Source organism: Pseudonaja textilis, chromosome 4 (genome assembly GCF_049901715.1).
Source record: "Pseudonaja textilis isolate UNSWEBS1 chromosome 4, rPseTex1.2, whole genome shotgun sequence".
NCBI classification, from domain to species: domain Eukaryota; kingdom Metazoa; phylum Chordata; class Lepidosauria; order Squamata; family Elapidae; genus Pseudonaja; species Pseudonaja textilis.
The window spans coordinates 52,304,520-52,325,741 of record NC_141993.1 but is presented as its reverse complement, the minus strand read 5'-3'; the positions used below and the strand labels follow the sequence as shown (position 1 = coordinate 52,325,741).

Below are 21,222 nucleotides of genomic sequence, written 5' to 3'. Positions count from 1 at the left end.
ATTTTATTTTTGTTGAACAGTAATTATCAAACATTTTGAAGTATGTGAATAACATAAATCCGTGAAAAAAATAGTTATTGCTAACACTTTAAAATCTTAGATACTCAACAATTAAGATGTTTCTTTAATCAGCTTATTAGAAAAGATTGCACATAATCTTAGAATAATGAAACATCAGAGGCAGGAACCAGAGTACTATCAATTTGGGCTGGTGTTACATGTAGTAATTTATTAATATGGTTTAATGCTTGGTGATATCTCATTTCTCCTGTTATGAGATATTATTTACAAATAGAGAGGAAAAATGTATAAAAAAAGTACTTCCTAAGCATGGCCACAGATTGAAATGCCAGTTGTTAAAAATTCATATAAATTTGATGACTCAATAAATAGAATTATTTCTTATGTAGCCTTTCTATTTTTACTCTAAATTAAATGAGATTGTTACCTTCCATTCCAGCTGAAAAATGATGTTCGTCAGAGTTGCATTTGTATCTGTAAGAAAGTAATGGAAGATGAAGATTGGAAAATTGGCAAAACCAAAGTTTTTCTGAAAGTAAGTTCCACCGATCCACATGCAGATACTTTTCAAGACCCTGCCAACCTATATTTGTTTCCAAGAATCAAATCCAATTGGATTCAGTGGAGTGTATGGTATGCCCAATTGCATGTAGGCTGATGGTATAATGCATTTTTACTTGAAGTATTCAGATAATTTAATTCTTGGTTAAAAATAGGTCCCAGAGCCCCATTCTGTTTTGTGGGATAAATCCAAGGCCATACTGTCGGGTGGGATTCAAATTTTTTAACAACCAGTTCTGTGGGCATGGCTTAGTTGGTGGGCATGGCTTGGTGGGCATATTACTGGCTGGGCGTGGCCAACTCAACATCACTCTCATCGAGGCACGTATCTCCTTGCCTGGCCTCTCATGACTGTGGGGATGCTGCAACAGTCGTAAGTGTGAAAAATGGTCATAAGTCACTTTTTTCAATGCCATTGTAACTTTGAATGGTCATTGAATGGTCACTCAAAGCAAAGTACCAGCAAAGGAGTGGGGGAAAAACTCCAGAGATGTTCCTGAGACAGGAAGTCTAGTCCTGCCAAGAATGTAATAAGGGTTAACGGAGAGGCAGTTTCTGTAAGCAATACCAGAATGTTTCCTTACAGGATTAGGACAGTAAATTCTTCTAACAACCGGTTCTCCGAACTGCTTAGAATGTTAACAACTGGTTCTAGCAAATAGGTGCAAACTGGTAGAACCCCACCCCTGCATACTGAAAAACAAGAATATTCAAGTGGAAACTAGAGATAGGTGGAATCAGAAGAAAAAATGCAGGGCTTTGATCTCTGATCAAATAAATGCTCTCTAGATGCCAGTGGTATTCTACTGGTTCAGCTGAACAGGTAGCTCCGAGGATCATCTGGGACCAAACTGGTTTGCTCTGACGATCAGCTGCTGGGCCCTCCCTCCCGCCCCAGCTCTATACTGACCTTTATTTCCTGCTTTTGAAGCTCAGCTGCTTCGTGCAGCACAGCAGATTGCCGCATGTCAGCTGTTGAACACACAGGGACAGTGCAGGATTGCAGGAGAAGGTCAGTAGGAAACCTCTGCACGTACACGCAAAGCGTGCCCACCAACACTGCTAGATGCCCCCAAAAGGATGTGCAAATCATAATATATAGACAACTCATTGAGATATATTTTTACCCCACCTCTGAATTTCTTATAGGTAAGATAAATTGCTCATGATCAATAATATGTAATTTTGAAAAAGACAAAAAAATCTGGATACTCGAATGATGAAATACTCCCATGTACATATATATACTCATTACTTTATTCCCTTCTGGATAAGCAATGGTATGGGCAGCACAGAAGAGGAGTAAGACATAGTATTTCCTTTTTGAGGATCTCCTGAAAAGTGTTCCAAACACAACTTTCTTTCTTTGCTCTTGTTTATTCTGTTTTAAAATATTAGTTTTGCAGCTTGATCCTGATTCATGCTTTTTATAATCAAACCCAGTGGTATGATGGAATTGAATTATACTGGCTGGCAAAAGCTGACAAAGTTTCTGGAATTCTGTGAGCTGAGCCACTATGCATGGCATGCAAATTTGCTGGTCTATGTCTAGCAATGTGGCAGCAGCAGCAGAGCTAGCAGAGCTAGCAGAACTGATTTTTAAAAATATTTATCAGTGTACCATTGATCAATTGCCAGTGGGTTTAGTAATAAATCAAATGGTTAAGAAGAACAACTACATCCACCTACCGTTGTGTATATAGAATCATTTTATTTTTCTCAAAATCTTTAATAGGATTATCATGATACAGTCCTGGAGGTGCAGCGTGACAAGGCACTCAGAGAAAAAGCCATTCTAATTCAGAAGGTGTTGAGGGGATTCAAAGACAGGTAAACATATTTAATGGTAGTGACAAATGTGAATTACTAAGAGTCACAGTTGTGCATTGTTTAGATCAGGGTTTTCAAACTGTGTTCCATGGAGTCCTTGGGTTCCTCAAGAACATGATGAGGTTCTGTGACAGATTAAAAGAGAAACAAAAAAGGTCACTTTAGTGAAGTCAGATTTCCATGACTGTAGCTTTGACTTTTGATCAGCAGTTTCCAATATTTTTCAAAACCAACAAGTTGTGCAGCCTGAAAAAGCTTGGAAACTCCTGTCTAGAATGCAAGAAGGTCCTTAAAATGCAAAAATGGGCCGGAGATGAAAAGTTGGAAAAGAAATAGGAAATGGTGATGAATGGAACATTGGGTGTGCTCTGAACACTCCTTTAATATTCTTTTTCTTTGTGGAATAACTTAGTTGTGTTTGTTGTTATTTTTTCTCTGTAAAGGAAACAGTTTCTGAAGCAGAGACAAAGTGCTGTAATTATACAGGCAGCCTGGAGAGGATACTTTGCTCGGAAAAAATTTAGAATGGTAAGAATTTGCCTTTAACCCTGAGGTCCAGCAACAGGAGATGTTTTGCACCACAATTAATGTCAGGCTGTTCTTTCTCCCATATAGCTCATATTGGGATTTGAACGTCTGCAAGCCCTTTTCCGGAGCAAACAGCTTATGAAGAAGTATGAAGAAGCCCGTGGCAACATGATTAAGTTTCAAGCATTGTGCCGAGGTTATCTGATGCGCCAGAAAATTGCTGAGCAATTGAAAGCTGTGTGTGTGATACAGGCTTATGCCAGGGGAATGTTGGTTCGTAAGACTTTGCATAAAATGAAGAAGGTAGGTATGATTGGAAGCATGGAAATAGGAATCACAGCACATGTCTTGTCCATAGAAATTGTGCAGAAGAGTAATTTTGATGATAGAATAAAATAGCTATGCTTCCAAAGCGAGTTAATTAGTTGTAGCTTGTTTACTATCATTAAGGTGGAGAACCTGGGAAAACATAGCTAGGACATGAGAACATTAGTATTATAATAGTATGTTTCTGTATTAAATGCTTAAAAATAACAGTCAAAATTGCCTAAGATTATTGCCAATGCAACAATGCACTATTACACATCCTTGACAGATGGAAATTTGGCATTTACTTAATTTTTTCAGAGAAAGAGAGTTCACCCTTTCCTAAGACAGTTGGTTTTGCTAGTGATTAGCTAACTATCAGTTGTCTTAATGTCCAACGAAAATCTACTCCTCTCCAGTTAAAATCGATTCCTTCTTGTCTTATCTTCTAAAACATATGAAAAAATTGCCCTATCTCTTATATATGACAGTCCTTCAATACCTAAGTTGTTGAATAATCTCAGTTTTTGATTTGGTAGCAGATAAAAATGTGAAAAGTTTTCTTCTACAATTCCTTGAAAAGAGTGAACTCAATATTTTGCTTTAAACTGTGTTTTAAGGTGTAATAGGATGTACTTGAAGGCATACATACTTAGGATGTGGTGTGTGTGTGTGTGTGTGTGTGTGTGTGTGTGTGTGTGTGCACTGCCTGAAGCGGAAAAAAGTTGTAATACATCACGTGATGATGTGTCATCGCTAGTTTGACACCCCTGCTCTAAGGCCTCTTCCTCTGCAAATCTTACAATATCCATGATTCTAAGGACAGCTCATTCAGTAAATGCTACCATCAGGTACTCTTCCACAAAGAAATACTTTCTGGACCAGAGTTACTTGGGAGTAGTCAGCAGAAGGAAAATACATATGATGCTATTAAGACGCTTTCAGAATGGAGTCAGACAGTCAGTAAGAAATCAAGTCTATATCATATGTTTAGTTTAGTTAAATAACTAAAAAGTTGAAAGATCAAAAGGAAAGGAGAAAAATGATAAAATAAAACTGACTTCTGCAAGGATTATCTCAGTAGCAATTCCTTTAACCAGGAAGACAGAGACAGAAAAACAACAAGGTATAATAAAGTCATCAAACCCAAATAATCTTCTGTACAATCAAATCCAAATATCATCCCATATCCAGCTTCACTATTTCTTAGATTGCAAGTCTTTTCTTAGATTTCCCACCTAGTTTCTGGATCTGGACACTGCTTATCTTTTTGAGCCAGCCCTTGGAGAGTACTCTCATTCCTCTATGAAAGGCAAGAAAAGGACAATATCTTAGTTCATTAGTGTTTGATTTTTGCAAATTTCAGATTTCTCTGCCCTGTACCAACATATCAGGTCTTCCTTTCTGAATCTCTTGAGTGGAATTTCTTTTGCTTAACTAGATGAGGCATTTCACTGGGCCAAAATAAAATAAATAGCTTTCTGTTAACATTACAACAACTTTCAGTTCCTTAAAGCAATTTTTAATAAATTGCCAGGAATACAATTATTTTTGAAGTTTCCAGTGTCAAATCATTGAATAGTAACTAATTTTGTTACTTCGTTCTGATGATGCAGGAGTAGCTATAAAGTGCAATTTGTACATATAGAATTCTTTATTGGCCAAGTGTGATTGGACGCACATGGTGCAAATGCTCTCAGTGTACATAAAAGAAAAGACATATTCATCAAGAATCATAAGGTATAACAATTAATAATAGTCATAGGGTACAATAAGCAATCAAATCATACTAGGAAACAGTCAATATAAATTGTAAGGATACAAGCAACAAAGTTACAGTCACAAGTGGGAGGGGATGGGTGATAAAGAGTGATGAGAAGATGAATAGTGATAGTAGTGCAGACTTTGTAAATAATTGGACAGTGTTGAGAGAATTATTTTATTTATAAAGTCTTAACTCAATCCCCAGTTTAATGGATACCTATCATTTATTTATAGGAACACTTGGTAATTCCAGAATCAGAAGATTATATGAAGAAATTAAAAGTAAAGGACTCTAAAGAAAACAAACATGAATCAATGTATGATGTCATCAGTGATCAGGAAATGGTGGACAGAGTATTTGGTTTCTTGCCTTCTTTCATTGGGGGGCAAGAAGGCCAAGCTCCTTTGGGCTTTGAGGTAAGAAGAAGTGGAGAAATAATTAAATCGAACATCTATTGTAATAGTATGTGGGAATGGCCTTCTGAGGCAGGAGAAAGAGCAGTAGCCTAGACAACAATCTGGTAAACAAAATCTGAGTGCAAAGGAGAAAGTGTCAAAAGCATTTAGGAGGAACCATCCCTAGTTTTTGGTGAGTACCAAATGAGTACCGGACGGGTACTTTCAAACTTTCAAACTTCTGTTAATGTAACCTTGTAATTAAAATAGGACTAGTATTCCTGATTGTGCTTCTTGAACAATGAAGTAATTTTGAGGAATTAACCACATTTGAAAATTTCAAAATATATCATTAAAATGGCTGCATTGCTGATTATTACCAAAATAAAAATAATGATTTACCAGAAAGCAAAGTGATAAAATTATTTCACATAACCTCCTATATCCATCACCTCAACTTACAGTTGCCCTATTTCTGGGCAGTGAATACCTTACAAAAGCAGAGCAATGGATTTCATCCATTCATCATTTTTATTTTCTGGGAATCATTATGAAGTTGATTAGAAAATCCCCATTTCTTAAAAGCCAAATCTCTGAGATTGCCATAGCAATTTGAGCAAGATGGCTGTCCCGTCAATTCCCAGAGCTATAAACGTGCTGGAGACTGCTGCCTGTCAATCTCTTTATGGGGAGCAGCTGTCTGGAGCACTTGTCCACAGAGGCCTACTTGCTGGTTCTTCATCCCACTTCATTCATAGGCATCAATTTTTGTGAAATCATCTTCTGTCTACCATTTCTTCCCTGGAATGCAATCCCTGAGTGCTGGAGAGTCCTTATTTAAAGGTTTTCTGTCTACAACTTCAACATCTTATGTCAAGGCAGAGAACAGAAGTTCACAACACTAGGCAAATAAAAGCAAACTATTTTTCTATTTCTGTACCTTGTAGGACCTGGAGAAAAAAACACAGAGACACAAGCTGCAAGAGGTAGACCTGGATATGATCCCCATAACGACAGAGCTGGATGAGGAGGCGGATGACTTGGCACAATACACCTTCCCCAAATTTGCAGCAACTTACTTCCAAAGATCTGCCACTTATACACACATTAGACGTCCACTGCGCCACCCTTTGCTTTATCATGATGAAAAGGATGATATTTTGGTAATTATTTACCTTAGTTTAATGTGTTTTTAAAATCAAAACTCCCAGTTCCTTGAACTAATATTTAATAAATTGCCTTCAGAATAATTTTGGAACAGCTTATTTTCTTTCCCTGATAACAGGCAGAAAAATTAAAACGACTGTTTGTTACATAGCCTTCAGGGATTGAAGAGTAAGTTGTTCTGAATCAGAGTATGTTTTCCTGATAATTTGGAAAGTGATGCTGCAGACTGTATTGAATATTACAGAATGGATGTTAATGCAGTGATGTAGATAAGAAATGTTTGGTAATTTTGATTTTTATTGTGTTTGCATATTGTATACTCTAAGTATATTTTGAGGCATCAGATTAGAAACCAGGAGACTGAATTTTAGAACCACTTTAGGCACCAAGCCAGCTGGGTGACTTTGGGTCAATTGTTGTCTCCCAGGAAGCCCTAAGAAGAAAGAAAAGGCAAACCATTTCTTATAATCCTGCCAAGAAAACTGCAATGTTTGCAGTTGCTAGGTGTTAACACTGCCTCAAAGGCAAAAAAAAAAAAAAAAGTAAATTTAGAAGATGTTATCATAGCAATTAATGGTCATGGCCTTATCTCCTATAAATTGGTCTTTTTCAGTCATCTAATAACTGCAAATATTAAAAGTTCAATCTTACTTCAATTTTAATTAATCTTTTATTTACAAAACAGGAAACATTTGTCATTCCAAGCTCAGTGAAAAAGTTACTAACAAAAGATCAGAAACAAAGAAACCAACCTATCCTACCATGACAAGGAGTTCCAGACAATTGACGCAATGGTCATGAATAAAATTATCTCCTTTAATCCCCACGTTCTCATTTTGTCTAATTGCTGAAAGATACAAATCGCTGCACTTGAGGAACTCAGTTTGTCGTCAGTTTTTCAAGATTTATAGGCAAATTGGCTCAAGACACACAGGCATCCTTTGTAGCTGTTTCAAAATGAATCAGAGGTGGTATTCAGTAGATTCTGACCAGTTCTGGAGAACCAGTAGTGGAAATTTTGAGTAGTTCAGAGAAATATCGGCAAATACCACCTCTGACTGGAGATTTTACAGCATCCTTCCCTTGCCATGCCCACCAAGCCACACCCACAGAACCAGTAATAAAAAAAATTGAATCCCACCACTGAAATGAATATTCTATTGTTTGGCAGATAAATTCTTCAGTAAATGTTGTTTTCAAGCACTTTTTAAGGACAAATCTATATGGAAAACTAAAGACTTAGACCCTGGTAGAAAAGTCTGCCGTGGTGTTAATCTTCTGTATACCTTATACTCTGTCAACCACCCACTGAACTAAAATACTAACATCAATCTATTTGGGCCCTGAAGGCTTTAAAGTATTCATTTGTTACTAAACTATCTAGTTAGAACTATTTGTTTGTCAGTTGGTTTAAAATCTTTTCATTTAGCCAATTTTGAAAACATTAACTGTATTTAACATGATCATGTAGAAATACAGAGACATCATTTCACCATCTCTCTTGCAATTTGAAGGGTTAGCCATTAAAAATGGCACATTATGATACATGATTTGTTTATTTATTTATTTGATGTGTCAATCACTTACAAGATAATAAGTAGAAGTATAAACATGAGTAAGAGTACAGGAAATAGGTACAAATAAATGGGCACAATAGGACAGGGCAGGTAGGCACAATTGTGCACTTATGCACGTCCCTTACAGACCTCTTCGGAATGGGGTTGAGCTCAATAGTGGATAGTTTAAGGTTAAAGGGGTGGGGGGTGCGGTTAGAGGATGTAACAACAGAGTCAGGTAGTGCATTCCAGGCATTGATCACTCTGTTGCTGAAATCATACTTTCTGCAATCAAGTTTGGAGTGGTTAACATTGAGTTTGTATCTGTTGTGTGTGCTCTTGTATTGTTGGCATTTAAAGTTGAAGTAATCATTGATTGGTAGGACATTGTAGCAGATAATTTTGTGTACTACGCTTAAGTCCAACCGTAGGTAGCGTAGGTCAAGGTTGCCCAAGCCCAAAATTTCAAACCTGGTGATATAGGGTATTCTGTTGCGAGAAGAGGAATGTAATACTCTTCTCGTGAAATACTTCTGGACTCGCTCAATTGTATTAATGCCCGATATACAGTGCAGATTCCAGACAAATGAGCTGTATTCGAGTATTGGTTTAGCAAACGTTTTGCATGCCGGAATTAGCAATTCTATATATCTGGAGGAGAAGCTTCGTAAGATTAGATTTACAACTCTTAATGCCTTTTTGGCAATGCTGTTACAGTGAGTTCTGGTGCTTAGGTCATTAGATATGAGTACTCCGAGGTCCTTGACAGAGTGCGGGTCATCAATGAGGTCATATCTGCCTAGCTTGTATTTGGTGTACTGTTTTTGTTTACCTATGTATAGGACAGAGCATTTGTTGTTTGGAGTTGCCAATTGTTTGACCATTCAGACACATAATCAAGGTCACTTTGAAGAGCAGTAGCATTGTCGGTGGTGTTGAATAGTTTTACATCATCTGCAAAGAGGACGCAGTTGCTTGTAAGGTGATGGCAAAGGTCATTTATATAGAGTATAAAGAGTGTGGGAATGCTGCCTTGGGGGACACCACTGTTAACTGGAGCAGGGTTTGATATAGCACTCCCTATTTTTATTATTTGTTGCCTGTTTGACAGGAATGCAGTAATTCACTTATGAAGGGATTAAATTAAATTAAATTAAATTAAAAAATGACACCCAGCAACTTACTTCATAAAACAGAATAAAGACCTAACATTGAGATAAAAACAAATATGCAGCAAGATGATAAGTGTAATTTAGGTTAGCCTTCTCCAATTTGCATATTCCATGTCTTATAGTATTTTCAGACAAAATTTGTGCCCATTTTTCATAGTAAAATTTATACAATGAATTATTAATATTTGTTTCCACATTTTATTTTGGGAAATACGCCTTAAGTACAATAATTGTATTTAATGCAAACCACATACAGTTTTCTCTTTCCTAAATGTTGGCCTCAAAATAAGGCAATAGTGAAATTGTAACAAAATTGATTTGATTGGATAAAGTGGCAAAATGATCTATTGAATGAGTAGCCAGTGTTTCTCTTACCACATAATGTTTATTATTATAACTTTATGGTAAACATACAGTGCACTAATTCTCATAATGTTCAATAGGAATTAAGTACATTTATATGCTGATGTACAAAAACCAAGGAAATTAATTTCTGTCCATTCAGCTAATAAGTATTTATTAATCAAATGCAACATAATTGCAAGAACAGTATGTCTACTATCTGTTCTTTCTAGGCATCTCTAGCTGTATGGACCATCATTTTGCAGTTCATGGGTGATTTGCCAGAAAGAGTGCAGAATATCAACAGCAAGAGAAGTTCCAAGGAGACCGAGATTTATGAAAATTTTGGCAAGAAAAACCATCCACAGCCTATAAGCAGTTCTCATGCAGATATAGTAAGGAAAATATATTTTTCATTGCTATGAGTTTATTTAAATAGAAAAATCAGAATCCTAATTATTTGTTGCTCCATACTGATTTATCATTAATTATTATTTGCCCCCAGTGTTACTTGCAATAACAGTTTCTGGGGAAGGATTCTCAGACGAATAATTTATTGTGATGCTGGGAGCCCCTCACTCTCATTCTTACTCCCTCTTCCTGAAGTGCTGATTCGGATTAGGACTGTCTGATCCAGTTCAATAGAAACATGTAGAGTGCAGAGACACTGTTGGAAATTCAGATTATGTTTCATAATTCTATTTTGCTTTGCAACATGCTAGCTTCCTATAATTTTAATTAAAAAGATCGAACATAGGACAAGAAGCCTAAATAGCATCAGGAGAGATATCAGATGTCACTGACCATGTTGGCATCTGTGATCTAGGCAATTGCTACAACATGTAGTTCAGTGGTTCATAACATGGGCATCTGTGGACAATTTGAATCCTGCAGCCAAAAAGTATTTGTAGTCTGTGAAGGGCTTGATAATGCTCATCTTTTCGAGATCAAACATTTGAAGTATCATCTTGTGTACCATTTACAAACAACAGACTCTGGGCTTCAGTGATTTCAGAAATGTTTATTCTGTCTTTGGGACTTAAATGTTAATTCATTTCAGTTACAGTTTGCTGATTTGAACGAGTACAATTATTGGAGACAGAGTAGCTGTCCGTAATTGTTCTATTGTTAATTGCAAGAAGTTTTGGTTTAGCCAGAAAATTGGCTCAAAATTTATTAGCATTCTGTTTAGTGAAAAGAAAGCACTACATTCCATTTGCATGATAGAACGTATAATTTACAAAACACTAGCACAATCCTCATCTTGTTCTCCATAAGAGAAAAACATCTTACTAAAACGGAAGCAGACTCAGTTCAATTCTTTCTATATGTTCCATAACAGACTAAGAAACCTAGTTCCATTCCATCAGTTAAATGAGAATCTTTTGCTGCCACAAGAATTCTTCTTAAATTCAATCTTCTCACTCTGTAATGTTTTTGACTTTAAAATTTCTTTAATTACACTGGTTAATTTTCTAAAGCTTACTGTACACTGCTAGTAGAGCAGTAATGACTTCGAATGTATAGCAATAATGTCTCAGAATGTGACATTTTTGTAACATAAATGTCTATGACAAATTTATTGAGTCTAATAAAAAATGTAACATTTTGTTAAATTCCCCACTCAAGGTAGCCATCAATTAATAGCTATTATTTAACCAATTACTTGTTGCAGCTTTTACGCCATTCCATTTCTGAAGACAAGTGACTTAAAATACTAATTTAAAAAAATCACAGTATAAAAATAATACCATAATCAGTAATATCTTGATAGCTAATTACTGTGACACTACAAAAAGGAAAAAAAGGTTGCTTTCCAAAATTATTTATTACAAATAACAATAAAAAATAATGTTTGAGACTTTTAAAAAATTGATTTCTTCATATAACCCAATGCTTATTAGTGCTGGCTCCCCTTCTTTTTCACAGTTTCTATCGGTTTTGGGGAATCAAACTAACTCTTTTTTTCTTCTTCTTCATAAATTGGATAACTTAGGTAGACATCAAAAAAGCTAACAAGTTTTCCAAGGTAATTTCTTCTGTGAAACTGAAGCGCAATTCCAAGATGGCTGATAAGGTTTGTTGCATATTTTCTTCTCACCATCCAAAAGACATTACAGTCTCCTATTGAAAATATACTTTGTGTGGTTTATTGCAAGGCAAAAACTTTCTGAGAAAGCAGAAGATTTATGCAGATGTTTCTCTCTCCTCTTGTATCTCAAATATAAAATGAATAATGTCAACAATTACATTTCAGGTGAACAGACAGATATCTCATGTCCAAAAGCAACACAGAATGAATGGAACATATATCTTGCCTACAATAGGAACCTCCTACTTTGTTTTGAGATTAGTCTGTCCCAAACATTTAAAGTGCACCAGGTTGGAGGAGCTGTGCTGATGTTCCGTTCTGGCATGGATTTGGTGCCTTTTAAAACAATTCTAATCAAAAGAGGGTGAATGGTTTTATGCTTATTTTAGATAAAAAGCCAGTTGATGAACGGGGAGGATATGTTTCAGGAGGAATCCTCTGAGTCTGAGAGGCCTATGTCTAACCTTGAAAAAGTGCAGTTTATCATTGGAAATGCTATCCTGCGTCCTGCCATCAGGTATTACATTTATTGAATAATACTTTTATTTCCAATAGCAAATGCACGGATCCAGATCCAGATGTGCATCTAAAATGGCTTGAGTAAAACTTAGGTTTCCTTCAGGCATTGAAATTGTGCATGTGTATGTTTTGTGCAATAAGGCTATATAAAAAGCTATTCTTCAGAGGTGTTCTGGTATCACTAATTATGTGATTGGTAGCTATAACACTTGTTCCTTGTATGTCTGACATCTTTTTCTGATAGCCTATGTTGTTGTTTTTTTTATTTTCTTTGCAAGAAACTTGACACAAAGTTTTTTCTATTGCTTTTGACCTGAATTTCAAGATTTTTAAATATAAAAGCATATTATACTGTTTATATTTGTATCAATTGCATTTTTAAACAAAAGCCATAAAATATTTTAGCTAAACTTACATTTAAGTGAACAATAAATTGTGTGAGGTTTAAAATCTCTTACATTTCACCAGAGATCTTCCATTTTTTGTTCTGTCAATTTCGTAACAAGAATGAAGTTTCACAACTGATCTAGAGGACTCATTGGTTTGATTTGTTTTCCCTTCATGATAGTCAAAGTAAACATTGTTATAGGTAAAACTGACGTACGAGGCATGAAATAACTTTGAAAACCAAAATGCATTATAAGAAACAGAAAATAAGAGACATATTCATCACTTCATCCACCTTTCCCTTCATCCACCTTTCCCTTCAACCATGCATTCATTTTGTTGAGAAAGTATTTGGGTTTTTAAAATCTTTTTTTTTCCTTCTATGATTTTCCTTTTTTCCCTTATTATGCAAAATAGGAATGTCATTAAATCCTACATTCCCAAAAGGAGGAAAGGCTAACCTTTTGTCTCTTCATCCCTGCTGCAACCAACAGAGAGCACAGTCCTTTTTGAAAAATGTAATTAAAAGTGATCTCTGGCTAGAAAGGTTTGCTAGCCTTGAGAGGGTGAATTTGAAACATAACAACATGCCTATTTGTTTTCTATAACAGGGATGAGATTTATTGCCAGATCTGCAAACAACTCACTGAAAATAATAATAAAACTAGTTATCATAGAGGTTGGATCTTGCTGTCCCTCTGCCTTGGTTCTTTCTGCCCTTCAGACCAGTTTGTGAAGGTATTGATTCTGTAGTTGTGTAGAACAAAGCTTTAGCCCCAGGGTGACAAATGTCTTCAGTGTAGGGGCCAGAGGCTATACTAGGGTTGGTTGGGGACCCTTGGGCTAGATAGTTTTGGGTACAGGTTGCTCTTGCCCATAGTTGCCTAATGCAAAATTAAGTAGCAACTATTCCCTATTCTTTCTGATGTTTCCTTTCTTTTTGTATATCTTGAGTTTCTTCCACTCCCAATTCCTGTCTGCTTTCTGTCTTAGTGCTATCCTAAAAAACATCTTACTGGCAACATTTGGATTTTTATATCATTGTGAAGTTTGTTTTGGTCTTATACACTGAAGGTTGACATTTGCAATTTTCAGACACAGGCCAAATATTTGCATGTTTGCAGCCTAAAGAATGATTTCATCTTCTACTTTGTCAAACCTATTCTTAAAGAGTATTTAAAGAGTATCATTATGATGAAGACATGATATTCAAAGTACAAAAAGTAACATGAATTGACTGTAAACTTTTTCATTATGTTCTACTTTCTGTTATAGAAGATCCTAACAAACGTATGTGATCATATGCTTTCAAATAACTTATTTTATTTCATACTACTGTAGTATCTACTAAATTTCATTCGGGGTGGTCCATTATTGTATGCACCATATTGCTCTGAACGGTTGAGGCGAACTTATATGAATGGAACACGATTTGAACCACCTAGCTGGATGGAGCTGCAGGTAACTTTACCCAAATTACATTACATTTTATCTTCACTTTTCTTACATCAAAAATTATGGTATGATAGGACATAGGATAGGTAACTCTAATTATCTAGTTTAAACTTTTCCAGTCTGATATCCACAAGCTATGTTGGATTAGAATTGCCATTGTCCTTACCAGAATGGGCAATTATTTTGCATCCTTTTTCTGATGTCTTAGTTTGCTTCCATGCCTGAAGTCACCTAGAGTAGGTTCCATGTTAGCTCTCTTCTTTCACTTCTTATGAGGAATCCAGCTGACAACCTTTAGTTAGATTTCTTATGAATTCCATGTTCTCTTTCTTTTAACAGCCTTCATTTGAGACCCATTTGCTGCACTAGCTATTCTAAGTAAGCAAGCAAAAATCAGAACTTTCTTTAAATTGCACAAATACAAGTGTCAACTCATAAAACATTTTGTATACATGTTTTATAGTTGACAACAGAAAGAAGGGGGGGAGTTTCAAAGAGCAGGCAACAGTGTGGAATCAAAAGTACATTCCATTTGTATTTTCTTCAAAGACTGATTAGATGGCTGAAGTTTCTGCTGCGAAAAAATCTAATTGGAGAGCATGATTGATGACTCTTGGCTATGGACATTTTTCATTGGATGATACACCCAGAGGGGTGGGGGGGGGAGGATCAAGGGTGATAATGAATTACATATTTCAGAGTTGGCTTTGCCCAGGTTAGTGCCAGACATAGAATTTTAACTTCAAATAAATCATCTTTAGTTTTGGGAGTGTGGCTCGAGGCTCATGATTTAATTGGAGTAACTGCCGGAATCCTGACAAGAAGTTCATTTTCTGTGAAAAAAAATAATTACTGAATTATTATATTTTCCCCTCAAAATTGAATTTTTGCTATAAAAAGGGTAAGTAAAAAAGCTAGCAATTACCTTTGCCAAAAGCATACAAAATGGCTGTGGGGGAAGATCAGCTATTCAAGAGAGAAAAGATTTTACTAATCTCTTAAGAGAACAGGAAAGAGTTGAAAGGAACAACTATCAAACAGAAAAAGATTAACATTGGAAAGGACTTTAGTGGAGGTAACTTTATGAATAAACATCATAAGGAGAACCCGATGATGAGAAAGAACATATCTGGATAATACTATTTACACTTAAACATAGAAAAAAGTACTTGAGAGCAGAGTTTTGTTCTCCAAGCTTGTGGGTTGGTTTCCAAACATTTCATTACTAGACTAGATAACATTTTTAGTGAAGTTTAGGGGATGTCAGTGTTAGTGTTCCTCTGTTAATAAGGGCTTCTTGTAGTCAGTAGGTCTTGTGATGGGAATTTCTCATCAGGTGAAGGTCTTGTGATGGAGAGGTCACATCAAGTCAGAGTCATTGTGAGATGAAGTGGGTGATATGGGGAGGGGGGCTCCCATGGGTTGATTTAGGGTGCTACTGACATGATCCACACCTGACCCATCATAAGACCCTCATTTGATGCAATCTACACTTGACCCATCACAAGATCTTCACTTGATGTGACTTCCTCATCACAAGACCTATTGACCACATGAAGCCCATATAAACAGAGGAATACTGACACCCTAAACTCTACTGAAGATGTTACCTAGCTTGGTAACAAAACATTCAGAAACCAACCCACAAGCTCAGAGAATGAATCTTCACTCTCATCCTACACCCAAACTACAGATGTTTGCCACCTTTTTAGTGTGAAGGCACTAAAAGGCATGAAAAAGTTAAATAATGATTAATATATTCTAATAGTTTCACAAAGCCTTCCTGAACTAGATGTTGATCAGTTATATACACTATTTTGTAAAAGTTGAGATTCAATCTTCTTCATTTGTGGAATAGACTTCTATTTCTTAGTACTTTTATTTTTTAGGCAACCAAGAGTAAGAAGCCAATTACACTTAGTGTAATCATGATGAATGGCAACAGTACCAAAGTGTTTGCAGATTCAGCCTCCACTGCAAAGGAGATCTGCCAACTGGTAGCTGATCAAATGAACTTGAAAGACACATTTGGCTTCTCTCTCTACATTGCTTTGTATGATAAGGTAAAATGAAATTATGTGTCATGCCAATTTAAATGCTCTGGAAATGCACACTTTTAAAAATACTTTATGTTATTTTTTTATCCCAGGGTGGGAACATTACTTTATAAAACACTTTCCAGGGTGGTTTGAACTTTTCTTTTGCTGCCAGTCCAGGGCTCTAGATGAAAAAATGCAGTTTACATCTCTTCCCAGATTTCACCAGATGTTTACCCTTTTCTCACATAAATAGCACTAAGAGGTTTTATAACTTAAGGAAATTCACATAATCAGAATTGGCAGTTTGCTTTTTTAATTGGTACAGCCAGAGGATTTTTCCCATGTATTTTTCTATTTAATCTGATCATATGAATGTCATTGTGTGAAAACAAAATAACCCTCATGAGCCAAAGGACTTTGTATTCTGCTCATATATGTCACTATCATGCTGACCATGTATTTAATGTTCATTTTAATCAGTCTACATAAGTAAGTCATTATTTGCACACTCAATCTGAGTAAACTTTTTTTTTCAATTTCCTCAATATTTACATAGAGACCCCTTTGGAGTTGAGGTTGTAAGTATTGTTGGAATTACTTTTTTAATAGATGGGCATAGACTGACAGAGTAAAAAAATTAATAAGATAGATAGACAATATTTGAAGCAAAGCAAAACCAGTATAATGTCGGTAATAAAACTTGACAGAAAAGTAAAAAGTAGAGGTGTAGGAAGTCAGTTGGCAAAAGACAGTTAGCAACTGTGAATGTAATTGGATAAAGAAGCAAAACAGAAACAGAAACAAAATATTGGACTTACCTAGTTGTAGAATAAAGCCATTGATGCCTAAAGACCACAGCTATGATTAAGAATTCTGTGGCCTTCTTAAATATTTCAGGACACTGATCTTATCTCAGCTGATTTATAATCACTTACTATGTTAGCTTACTACTAAGTACTTCAATCAGATCAAGGCACCATCTGTGATATAGGGAGTGTACTGGTAATCCATGTGCCACAAACTGAACCTCACAAAAGTGTCTCTAATAAGGAATGTATGGTACTTATCTGTACTAGTCATTGAAGACAGGTGTCAAATAATGGTAAAGTAAATGCCTTTAGATAGAGTGTGAAGGATGTGATAAAATTATTTCAGGATGAGAAAAGGAACATCCAAAAATTTGCAATAGTGAAAATGCCGTTTTTTCCCTATCTTTTGGGATACCTTAGTCCAAGATTCTCTGCCTGAGTCTTCCAAGGCTTTATCTCCCCACCCACCCCCCACCCCCTGAGTATACAGCTAAGGGGGATAGGCCACAATCTATTTGCTTTTTCAAGGAGGAGATGTAACTATCCCAAAGTATAAGTGAGTTCCAAGGACTCACCCCAGAATGTTCCTTTTAGCCAGAATTTAAGTCAGCAGAGTTTTAGGTTGGCCTCAAGATAAATACAATCAAGTTTCAGTTGACATTCTTGGAATTAAAAAAAATGAGTTATGAAATGAATGTTAATGCAATTTACACGTGCCAGGAAATTTATACATAGCCTTACAATATTTATAGTCTTTTTATCACTTCAAAATATATATATATAATTTATTTGTTAGATTGTTTTTTTAACCTGTTGCAGTCCAATATCATTTTGATGGCATTTTTTTTCTTTGTTTACACAGACATACATAGGAATATTAATATAATGTAATTTCCCAATTTGTGTCAATTCAGAGACTGTTTCATCCTGCCCTACAAATAATGTGGAAGAACGTACTGTATATTGAGACCATCTCTTCCATCCTATTTATTCACACAATGCTATTAATTCTTTATAACTTTTGTGCAATTTTTATTCAGTTGTTATTATATTAAATTTTTCAAGGCAATTTGTACTCCTTTAACTGAGCAGACATTTTCTCCCTTATCAATGACCTTAGGTCTGGTCACTGGGTGGTGGACGGGATCACATCATGGATGCCATTTCTCAGTGTGAACAACAGGAAAAAGAGAAGGGCGGTCACGTACAGTATACTCCTTGGCGTCTCTATTTTAGAAAAGAGATCTTTACCCCCTGGCACAACTCCAAAGAAGATCCCATCAGCACTGAACTCATTTATTATCAGATAATACGTGGCATCCGGTTTGGAGAATACTGCTGTGAAAAGGTAGATATTTTTGGGGTACTTTGGTTATGAGGTCCAAGCCACCTGGAGAAAAAAAAAAAGACTTTTGAAGGGCATATCTCTGCCAAGAATTATTTATCATTCTAAATCCATTGCTTTATGTACTATTTGTTTGTTTGTAAAATGTATTGGCTGTCCATTTTACTACAGAGTAAGTCTAGGCAGCTTACAATCTTATAAAGATACAAACTATCCCAAACCTAAAAGACATAAATAAAATGCTTGTAAAGATCCAATTATTGAGCACAGTTAAAAGATGGGGAGGGAGGGAGTAGGATGAGAAGGGGGTGGGGGTAGGATCTGTTATTAATCTGTCAACCACCTTTCATGTGAAACTCCTCCACTGAGTCCCAAGTCAGCTGCAGAACCAGGTCTTGTAAGTCCTTGTGACCGGTCAGGAGGCCTGGAGCCAATCTCACGGGAGTGGGAGGGGTAAAATATTCCAAAAGGCAGACACAAAAGTAGAGCAGACTCTCCTCCTGGACACAGCCAGCTGGATTTCCTGGCCAATAGGGCCCACAATGCCTCCTTTTCCGGTATTCAATCCCAGTGGGATGAGAAGATCCCTCAAGCCTCCTGGTCCCATGCCGTAAAGGGCTTTTTGAATTTTAAGCTTATTTCTTTTGGAAATACATTAATATATCATTTGTTTGGTCTAGCTAATGAGGCCTAGGCAATGAAGGTAGATTAAGAACTCTTCCTGAAAACTGACTAATCTGATTAATTATGATAGGAGGAGGACTTGGTGGAAATTGGAGCCAAATACTGTTATATCAAGTTTGGAGAGTCCATCCAAAATGAGTTGGTTCAAAGTATTCTTCAAGAATGTATCCCAGCAAAGCTTCTAAAATCCAAATCCCAAGAGAAGTGGGTGAATCTCATCACATATGCTCACGCTAAGGTATGAACATCCAAGTGATGTAGGATTTGACATTAATATTAGCTTCTATTTCTATTGCAGCTCTGAAGTCAAGTGTGAATGGAATGCCTAAATTCATTTCCATTGTAAATTTTTATCTGTAACTTGCTGATTAAACAATAAATATGTGAAGATTGTTGGAGGTCCTTTAGGGCCTTTGTGCAATATACTGTATTCAAGAAACATACCCATTGAACTGCAATATATTTCTTGTATGTTGTAGGCAGCTTACACACAGGACCAGATTTCCCCTCAATGTGTAAAGGAGCAGCTGGTAGACTTTGCCCGTGATCACTGGCCTCTGCTCTTTTCTAGATTCTTTGAAGTTACTAAATTTTCAGGTACTGTGATGGTGACATACTTTGTGTAGAAGGAAATATAGTGAGAAGTAGAAAAAGTCTAAGATTTATATTGTGTTTGCAGGGCCCAGTCTGCCAAAGAAACATTTCATTGTGGCAATTAATTGGAAAGGTGTATGTTTCCTAGATGACACTGAAAGAAGACTGCTAGACTTGTCTTTTCCAGAAATTATTGGCATCCATACTAACAGGTACTGTTGTTGGACATACTTGACTGGGAAGAGCTCTTTGTCAATATTTAGGACAAATGATGTTCAGCTGCTATTATGTCATTGTTCATATTTGATTCTTCTGTTATTGTGTCATAAGAACTGAAAGAGTTTCCATGTTGTTTGATTTGCATAGCTTTTTCTCCCTAAGGAATAAACCTAGTGAGTTTGTTTACTCAAAAAATATTTTTCTAGCCCTAAAATGTTCTCCAGGTTGAGAATCTAATGCAATATAATTCATCTCTGTAAAGAGAGACCAAGATTGAATTAACTAAAGTAATTCTATTTCAGCTTCTCGGAGCATTACAATCACTTTGATTATACAAGTATATGCTTTGTTCACAGGAGTATCTGGACTTCCATTTTTGGCCTTTCTGAATTTCCATTTATAAGCTCCTGCATTTACATACCATATTGTTTTTTCATGTACAAAAATATCTACAAAGAAGGCAAAGCTACACAATATTTTTTGTTAGCATTAATGGTTGTCAATTTGGGACACTCTATATTTAGATTTAGAAATGTTTACTCCTTGTTTATGTTAGATGTTGAAGGACACCAGACTATTGTTTTCTTGCCATTTTAAAACTATTTTTTTTAAATACTTTGTGACTACAGGGGAGTCAAGACATTTGGGCAAAGCTGCACTCTTAGCACCCTGCGTGGTGAAGAGTTTGTCTTGACATCTGTCAATAGTGTTGCAATTGCAGAATTAATGGTTATGTTCCTGGAAGGACTGAAAAAGCGATCACTTTATGCGGTGGCAATACAAGACAAAAAACCTCAAGGTAACTTAGATATACTTTATTTATTTAATCTATAGCCTGGAGAGAAAAAATTCAACTGCATGCTGTTCTGTAAGACATAACAATTAACAATATTTATTTTAAAAATAACAAAAGACAATACAAGTTAAACTCAAAAAGAAAAAGAATAGAGAGTGCAAGAGAAAAGAAAAAAAGGAAGAAAGATGAAAAGAAAGTAACATGTGCAATATGTGGTTCCATTCTGATGCCATTATCCTCTGGGCCAAGTAATATAAGGTAGGCAGAGTAATGTGATGCAAAAACAGCTACAGATGGATCAGATCCTTATCATAATCTATCTTTTGAAAGAGTTTGCTTATACATTGTTTTTACACTTTTTTCTCAAGAAACAAGATTGGCAAGAAAAGATTGGGTTTGGGCTCTTTCTCCCAGTTTCTGCCAATTGATGTTGTTCTCTTATTCAATTTCTACTTAGGCTCCTTTCAGTTTCTTTCTTCATGAGGAACTTGCTTGTTGTTTTTGTGTAATCTAAATTTCCTTGTGGTGGTGCACTATCAATTGCAGAGAAAAGTTCATGAGGCTATTTCTTTTCCTAGTAGTGCTAGTAAAAAAAATGTAATGTAGTCTTTTTCTACATAGCAGACATTTTTTGGAAATG

General features: G+C 35.9%; 1 protein-coding gene across 1 annotated transcript in view; it reads left to right on the top strand.

The window, feature by feature from the left end:
* Positions 1-21,222, top strand: part of MYO7B (myosin VIIB) — a 72,038-nt gene that overhangs the window by 36,163 nt on the left and 14,653 nt on the right. The window contains exons 18-34 of the mRNA XM_087933007.1: positions 461-556; positions 2,318-2,412; positions 2,856-2,940; positions 3,028-3,243; positions 5,245-5,427; positions 6,354-6,569; positions 9,877-10,038; positions 11,640-11,720; positions 12,125-12,252; positions 13,253-13,379; positions 13,983-14,102; positions 15,986-16,159; positions 18,065-18,292; positions 19,044-19,211; positions 19,453-19,570; positions 19,653-19,779; positions 20,416-20,585. Coding sequence (XP_087789133.1) covers positions 461-556; positions 2,318-2,412; positions 2,856-2,940; positions 3,028-3,243; positions 5,245-5,427; positions 6,354-6,569; positions 9,877-10,038; positions 11,640-11,720; positions 12,125-12,252; positions 13,253-13,379; positions 13,983-14,102; positions 15,986-16,159; positions 18,065-18,292; positions 19,044-19,211; positions 19,453-19,570; positions 19,653-19,779; positions 20,416-20,585 — 2,494 coding nt within the window. The remainder of the gene's footprint in view (positions 1-460; positions 557-2,317; positions 2,413-2,855; positions 2,941-3,027; positions 3,244-5,244; positions 5,428-6,353; positions 6,570-9,876; positions 10,039-11,639; positions 11,721-12,124; positions 12,253-13,252; positions 13,380-13,982; positions 14,103-15,985; positions 16,160-18,064; positions 18,293-19,043; positions 19,212-19,452; positions 19,571-19,652; positions 19,780-20,415; positions 20,586-21,222) is intronic.